The sequence below is a fragment of the Miscanthus floridulus genome, unplaced genomic scaffold (genome assembly GCF_019320115.1).
Source record: "Miscanthus floridulus cultivar M001 unplaced genomic scaffold, ASM1932011v1 os_2181_1, whole genome shotgun sequence".
In the NCBI taxonomy this organism is placed as follows: Eukaryota; Viridiplantae; Streptophyta; class Magnoliopsida; order Poales; family Poaceae; genus Miscanthus; species Miscanthus floridulus.
Genome location: NW_027098144.1, coordinates 34,541 through 42,801, shown reverse-complemented (window position 1 = coordinate 42,801; position 8,261 = coordinate 34,541). Strand labels below are relative to the sequence as shown.

The window sequence follows — 8,261 nt, the reverse complement described above, 5'->3', positions numbered from 1 at the left end:
AGGCCAAAAAAAGGATCTAGATGGTAAACGAATAACCAACTTGAATCAGAACTATCATATATTACAATGGGAGCACATGAAGAAGCAAAATGCATTTTCTTTGCTAAGGACTCCATGGATCAACTTCCCGTACATGAGATTCAATATGTATTGTATTAAACATCAATAGGATATTTTTTTCCCAAAAAAAAGAGCCAAGTTTATCAAGCAGCATCCAGAATCTGAATGGCTTCATCAGAGATGTCAGCTGAGGATATGGCGGTCCTTGATTCCTGGAGCTTGTTCCTACAACATGGTTAGAAAGAGAAGGGCATTAGAAACCTTGTGAATGAATCTGATATTTCACACACTTAACTGGTGAACATGTTTTCACTTAACTGGTGAACATGTTTTCTGCATGCTCCCTTAAAGATGGTGGGTATGGGTTACAATAATAGGCCTATAGACGTGTTGGTATCAGAAAAGAAGGATATACAAGAACTACAACTACTCCCAAACCCTAATAAATTCTATTTATCTTTGCAGCTTAATATTATGTAAAAGTTATTGCAATGGATACTTTCCGACTGCACATCAGATCTAGAAAGAAGTCACGTGACCACAGCATTTATGCAGCATGCACTGCCGAGTTGAGTCATTCTAATTCTAACTATGCAAGTACGATAAATGTTGGTACTTGAGATGTCTTACAATTCTTTCTCCAACTGCTTCTTGATGAATTCCTTCGAGTGGGCTGTAATTTTATCTGTCTTGTTGCAGAATATAAGCACAGGAAACTTTTTCTTCACTACAGTTGCCTTTGTCAGAATGTCATACAGGTACCTGCAAAAAGCAAAATAATATTGTTATGAAATGTTAACAACACTAAGAAATGATCAAACAGAGTGTTGGGAATAGTGGACAAGGCTTCTAGTCACACAATGATAACTACAATGATAAAATTATTCGAACAGAGTAATTTATGCAATGTTGGGGTATGAAAAGGGCCCCTAATTAAACCGCTAATTTCAACTTAGCACAAAGGAAAATAAAAGTAGTTGAAATAGGCACCAAACCAAAGATATTTGCTTAAAAGTAAAACAGAGGGCACCAAAATTACTCTGCAACAGCTTGCATGCTAGACAAGAAATCTTGAGCATCAACAACGAAAACAACCCCAGCAGCTTTAGGCAGGACTTCATCAAGCTTGGGTTTGAGCCTAGCATGACCAGGAACATCAACAATATGCACAGGTTTTACTTTGCCTTTCTGCAGGGAAGGGCAACAGGAAGGTTTAGCAGAAATATCGCAGCCAGGAAATGCATGTTTCTTCATAAGAAACAAAGCTATCCACTTTACTTTTATCACAATATGTTGGAAAAAGAATTAGCTCTAAAAGTTTCCATACCCTTTCTTGCTCCGAATGCAGCACAAAAGTATCACTGTTTTCTTCCATAGAAGTCACAGTTCCTTGATGTGATGATCCGTCCCGAAGCTGACAAGCACAAACAGATTAGTAGGATAGCAACAAAAGATAATGTATAAGATACCCCACCTACTTGTTACATCGGTATTGATACAAATGACAAACGATCTATAGACAAAAGGGGAAAATATCCTGGTTTTCCATGGTACTGCATTGCAGTACTTCAAAAATAAGATATGAGTATAGTCAACTAAAAACAAGCCAACTAGTCTATATAGAAAAACGAAATCAAATCAAATAAGAAAGATATACGTGAAAGCATGTTAACAAGCAGAACTGATGCCCGTCTAGAATGCTCATCTCACACCCTAAATATAATTCAAAAAATGAGGTTTGGACATTATTTTGCACACTAGATACCAGTACCACAACCTTGTTCTTCACTTGTAAAACCGTATACTTCACAGACCAAAAATATTGGAAGTTACCTGGTAGAAAAGAGTGGTTTTGCCACTGCCATTAAGCCCGGATAGCACTATGGTGTTTGGTTTAGAGGATTTCAGACAAGATGCTGCAGAAAAAAAACATAAAATGGAATTGCTTATCATTTACCACTCTAATGTAATGAATTGTATGATAGAGCAGATATCGTAACAAGCAACACAACAGCACCTCATGGTGTTCTTTCTTGTAGCAATTTCTGGCCGGCTAGGACTATCAGGTTTATTGTAAACCAATAGTAATTTTATTCACATACACTTCAGAGCAGGACAAAAGGATTAGAAGCCACTACATTTGTCAAAAGGAGGCTAAACAACTGGCACTTGTTAAATCATTGAAAGAAATGCAGGCTACCTGCATGATCGCCATTGTCTCCCTGTTGAAATTAACCGTGGATGTTGAGTGCCTTAATTTTTTCTCAACATAGCATGGGACACATAATCACTCTGTATTCAGTGCTCCTACGCATGGCTTGTTTAGATTCTACAAAACAAAGCAGATAATTGGATTCAGTTTATATATCACAAGGAAAAAAAACCAAATATACAGTGCATAGAGAAGACACAACCTGAGCATACTAAAAAAGAAAATTACTTGGAGTGGTTAGAATGCCTGTTTTTTTGCTTGGTTGGAATACAATTAGTTGTACCCATGCCATATGTAATGCTAGAGATAGGGAAGATAGGGAAATTGTGAATCTAAAAATTGATCCCTTTGTATAGGATATGTTAGAAAATATGGAGCACATGTAATAAAGACAAAGGAGCTGCGCTACCCAATGAAAACTGTGGGGGAAATCATCACCGCCAAAATTGTGGGGGAAATCATCACCCAGGGGGAGAGGAGGGAAGGGAGAGCAGCAGTTCCCTGGCAAGCATAGGTTACCAGGAGGAAATTTGTTTGAAAGGAAATTAAATAGGGGAAATAGAATGCTTAAAAAAAAGAATAAGCTGCTAACCTGCAAATAATATGACCTGAGATATGATAAACATAAACATGGAATGGGATACTAACACAAGGCTCAAACAGAGGCCACTCAGTTGCTGCAAGATTAGTCAAAATTGTTTCTACATGCAATATTTCCAACAGGTTGCCCGAATGCTATCAGAGTATATTTTCTCACAAATCGCTCACAGATCGATACACTAACCATAAAGCACAAAAAAGAAATCTGAGACAAGAAAAGCGAAAATGTATAAATTATAATAGACCAAGGAAACCTACCAAAACAGAGAGCCTACTCACGCCACAACGAAGAGTAACAAAGGGAAGCCTCACATCCAGTATTACACACAGATCTGGAGAGGGAATGAACGGATCCAGCAGCGAGGTGGGATGGACAGATTTGGTAAATGGGATGAAAAATAGAACAATTAGGCACACTTTATTGTTTTAAATCAATGGAAAATTCAAAGTGCCAAACCAAACACATGAGACATGCATATCTATCAAAACGAATTAAGTATTTTGAGTGACTGGATTGAATAGGTCACCATCTTGCTGCTGGGGTACCTTGCACTCTCTCATGTTATCCATTTTTTTTGTACCAGTTGGGACCTGCTCTGCTTGCTGAGATGCTCTCTCTCATATTCTCTTCGATTGGAGCCAATTTGTCTTCACACCTGTAGCCTTCGTCCATTGCTTTCCACAGCACCTAAAACCATATTTCAGATCCAAATATATTAGTTACAAACCTGCTAATCACACTACAATACCAGAGGCAGTGCATATGTATGGCAGCTTGTTAAATTTACATCAAAACAAATTAGCTGATTGCATGCCAATGTCTATTTTTTAGAACATGATAAAGGGGTACCTTAAATCTACAGCAAAATAAATTATGTTCCCAGGCACACAAGGAACTAAATAGCGGAGCTCTAAACATCATAAATTATTCAAATATTTGCCACATCCGCCAAAATTAGTTTGGTTTGGAAAGGACAAAGGGAAAAGAACACAAACGATAAATTAAGAATGGAAAGGGAGATAAGATATGGAGGTGAATGCATACCGGTCTAATAGAAACTGCGGAGTGTAAGTTCTTTGTTCAATTCATAATTAATGTTCTTCTTTACCACAGTGGGTCGAGCTCCTGTGAAATGCTAAAAATAATCCTTTAATTAGCAGGCACATGAGCAAATAAATAGCAGAACTCTAAACAACAAAAATTAAATTCAAATATCTGGCATATTAGTGGTAGTGGACTCGTTCAGCTGGAACCAAACTTGACAAATCTCTTGTTGAGAGTATAACTACCAGCAAATCAAGAACTTAAAGAAAATAGAAGCAGGCAAACAAGAAGAAAGGAGATGAGGAGACTTACCAGGATGGGTGGATCTGGCTATGGAGGCACCGGATCGGGCATGGAGGCACTAGATTCAGCTGTGGAGTCGCCGGAGCAGCCACCAGTGAGCAGCCCATGGTGCAGCCATACAACTAAAGAAGAGAGGGGGACCCGCCTGAGCTCACGTCCACCCTTGGGGCCCACCCCGCTGCCGCACCACCGTGCCGGGGAGAGCACTCACCCAGCACCGCCACGCCGCCTCGGCGTGGGAGCCCGCCATTGCTGAGGCCATGATGCCAGGACGCTGCGCGCTCGGCCCGCACCGCTGCACCACCACGTCCGCTGCGCGCTCGCCCCGCGCCGCCTCCGCATGGGGCCTACCCTAGGTGAGGCCACACGCCGGGGCCACTGTGCCGCCCGCTAGAGCCTCCACCGGATCCGTCCATCTGTATGCCCGCACCGCAAAGAAGAGAGAGGGAGGAGCAGTGAGGTAGAGAGCGGAGCCAGGGAGAAGCGAGTGGAGAGGCAGATGACAGCGAAGGCTGCCTAGGACGGATGCGTGGGGGAGGGTGCCGTGGAGGAGGGGGGCGAAGGCCGGAGCCGCTCGAGGTTGAGGCCGGACGCGCGGGGGATGGGGGGCCATGGAGGAGGCGGTTGGAGGCCGTCAGTCTAGAGCCTCTCGGCGGTCGAAGGAATGGAGGAGGAAGCCAGATGCGCAGGGGACGTGGAGGAGAAGCCGGTCGCCGTGCTTGAGGACAAAGGAGGAGCGACTAGGCGAGCAGGGCAAGACGCGGGGAGGAGCGAGTGTGTTGTGTGTGACTCCGCCGACTCGCCTGTGAGTGCGGGTGTGGTGCAGCCACGTGGGGTGTCACGAGAATCACAAAAAATCCAGCCTGCTGCTCACCATGCTACAAAGTAGAGTAGCTGCCTGCACCGCCCACGAGAAGGCTCGCTCCTCATGGCGCTCGAAGCTCGCAAGGACGTGGTGGTGGTCGGCTTTCTCGTAGGTGGCGAAGCAGCAGTTCTCGGGTGAATCTACTGCTGCCTACCGACCGAATCTGAGGGGGCTCATCCTCCTGCAGCCGCCAGGGACACAACCGCACGGGCTGCCGGTGCCATCGACGCGGGTAGGGCTATGCCGTGGCTATGGGGCGCCTTTCACGCGGGGATGGGTGCACGACCGGAGCGTCACTGCGGCACTGCCACCGGGGAGCCCTGCCGCCTCGCCTCTGATCCAGATCGGGAGCATAGCCGTGGGGATGAGAGAGAGAGGAGAATGATTTGAAATTGCCTCAGAGAAGGTGGAAAGAAGGTGGCCACATTTAATGCCATTCTTTACATGCAAAAAAAAATTTACACAGTAGGTCGAAAGCAGGTAGGCACATTTAATGTCTCTCCTTTACCTGTAGAGATTTTTCATACACGCAGAGACGCACGCTTCTCCTACAACCTCGCATGCCTACCGATGCAAAGTACACCTACAATTATATTGTCCTTGCATGCATGGAGGAAGGCCGGTTGTGACGCGCTTCATCTGAGTCGTGGAATTTTGATCTAACACACCAACTAAACAGAACGTACGTGAACACCCTAGGAGGCCACCGATTCAGTGTGCCTTCATATCTTTAATTTATGATTTTGCTCTTGTTTTTTAACTTTGTGATTTTATCCTTGCTTTTTTTAAACGAAGGAAGAGTTTACCCCTAGTCTGTTAAGCCCCTCTAACGGTGTTAACTTTTAGATGAAGGGACAACTTTGTGCAAGCGTTTTTACCCCTGTTTTATTATGTTATTTGTGTTTTTACCTCTAGTTATAGACAGCAAGTTGACATTGTTTGTACATAATTTTAGAAAAATTCGACAGCATTTCAGTTGACAATCCATATAAACATAATTTAATATCACACAACTAGTACATATAAACCAAATACATGCAGCATGTCATCATAGTACCACAGTAGAAGCCAACATACAGGTCCAAATGACATGTCAAACACTAACATCTAGGTCTAAATGACATGTCAAACAAAAATAGGAGCTACTAGTGAGTTCTCTAGGCAACTAGTAGTAAGCTATCAAGCATCAAAACCTAACAAAGTAGTAAGCCTCTCAGAAGTTGCTCCTCTTTCCCTTCCTGAAGCACTTGCACTTTATATGAAAAAAGAGAAGAGTTATGTTAGTAAAGTTACTAAAATATGTAGTAGAGAGAAGCAATGTTGGCTTGTCTTACTTTGTCTCATTGTTGGCCTCTACTGACCCTCTTTCTCTTTCCCTTCCCCTTCTCCTTCCTCTTCCAGTTGCAGTACCACTTGCACTTGCACTAGCACTAGCACTAGCACTAGCACTTGCACTTGCACTTAATGTTTGTTAGAAAAAATGTTAGTACAAGTAAATATGAATAATTGAAATAAATAAATAGAATTGGGCAGCAATGCATATATGACTCACATTGGGTCATTGCTTCCTTGTCCTGATCCATCTTGTGGTCTTGACTGCCTCCTCTTTTGACTAGCTGTAGGGCCTCCTTAGCAAGTTTTGGCTGTATGTCCTAGTTCATTGCATTCAGAACACATCTTCCTATTCTTACTAGTGGCAACTTCATCATGTGGCTTGATCCTAGATTTTCTTGGCCTCCCAGGTTTCCTTCTCATTTAGGGTTTCTTGATTTTGTAGCCATTGATATTTGGATGTCATTAGATTGAATTTGCTTGCATATGCCTTTCTGAACCTATCAACATAGAAGTATTCATGGACAAATTCATCCATCTGTACCTCCCTACTTATCTTTACAATGAAAGCCAAAGCATGGCTTCATGGTTTTCCAATCACTTGCCAAGCCCGACAGCTACAAGTCTTTTCATCCAAGTTCACTATATGCCTGAATCTATTAACAAGTTACTTTAGCTTTTGTAGGCCCACATATTATTACCTCATGGTCTTTGATACTCATTGTTTTAGCATTTAAATTACTAATGATAGCTAGGATTATAATGCCTGACATATTAGTACCAATAGCCTTCTTCGCATTATTGACAAACCAAGTCCAACTTTCCTTAGACTCAGTCTCAATCACTCCATATGCCACTGGGAACAACCTAATTATGACCATCCACTGCAACAGCTGATGCCAACTGACCTCTCGATCTCCCTAGTCAAGTGTGTTGCATCCATTGCAATATATGGTTTACACCCTCGCAAGAAGCCATCTATGCATGGTTTAAGAGCAACAAAGAACCTCAAAAAGCACACATCACCTATTGTGCTCTTCAAGTCTCTAGCTCCACAACACTACCAGGTACTGATCTCAAAAGTTCAGCTTGATAAGTAGGTAACAACTCATAACTTTCATCCCATTTCCCATAAATCATGTTTAGTGCTCTCAACTTCCCCCTAGCAACTCTGTCATATGGAACATCCACTGAGTATTTCTTCTTTAGTTTGCCCCTCAATGCAACCAGGTCCCATTTCAAGGTCTTCCATCAACAAATTCACCACTCTAGTCAGCCACCCATTTATTAGAGGCCATTATCTGACCACACTTGTTGAATAAGCCACATGTATGCTTTGGTCCACTTGTCTTAACCTAGCAGCAAAAAATGTACAAAAACAAGTCGTTCAGAATAGGTGAACATGCAACAATATGAACCAAATAATAGGTGGTTCCAACAAAGTGAGTTAGTTAATACCATTGCACCTAGCGTATTTCTTGCTTGTAGATGCAAACAAAGTCCACCTACAACCTTGATTAGTCTCTCTTGCATATGGCCCTAAATCTTGTTGTGTCTTTTTCACAATATTGAAAGCATGATCATGCAAGATAGCATGATGTGTGACTGCTAACTTGCATTGATCCACATCTAGGAACACCACATTGAAAGTCCTAGTTTGGATTTTAGATAATTGATGAAACCCCTAGGACTAACCTTTGATCTAAGTGTGTGAATTAGATAAGGTAGTCCAATCCAAGTGGTGAAGCTAGATGATGGTCATGGTGAAGGTGATGGCCACAAAGGAGATGATCAAGTGCTCCAACCCAGGAAAAGAAGAAAGAGAAAAATAAAAACCTAAGGAG

The 8,261-nt window shown here is 42.4% G+C and overlaps 1 protein-coding gene across 1 annotated transcript; it reads right to left on the bottom strand.

Moving 5' to 3' along the window:
- Window positions 1-203: 203 nt before the first annotated feature.
- On the bottom strand, window positions 204-4,470 carry LOC136534685 (uncharacterized). Its single transcript, XM_066527071.1, has 7 exons — window positions 4,432-4,470; window positions 3,464-3,560; window positions 1,894-1,976; window positions 1,388-1,474; window positions 1,100-1,248; window positions 691-822; window positions 204-285 (listed from the first exon to the last, which is right to left on the bottom strand). Exons 1-7 carry the CDS (start codon window positions 4,468-4,470, stop codon window positions 204-206), a joined length of 669 nt encoding a protein of 222 aa, XP_066383168.1.
- Window positions 4,471-8,261: the final 3,791 nt, after the last annotated feature.

Coding starts and splice junctions, on each gene's coding strand:
- LOC136534685 (XM_066527071.1), bottom strand. CDS start 4,470: ATGGCGGGCTCCCACGCCGAGGCGGCGTGGCGGTGCTGG. Junction 3,561..4,431: donor AGGCGGCGTGGCGGTGCTGG/GTGAGTGCTCTC, acceptor ATATGGTTTTAG/GTGCTGTGGAAAGCAATGGA. Junction 1,249..1,387: donor TGCATTCGGAGCAAGAAAGG/GTATGGAAACTT, acceptor CCTTCCCTGCAG/AAAGGCAAAGTAAAACCTGT.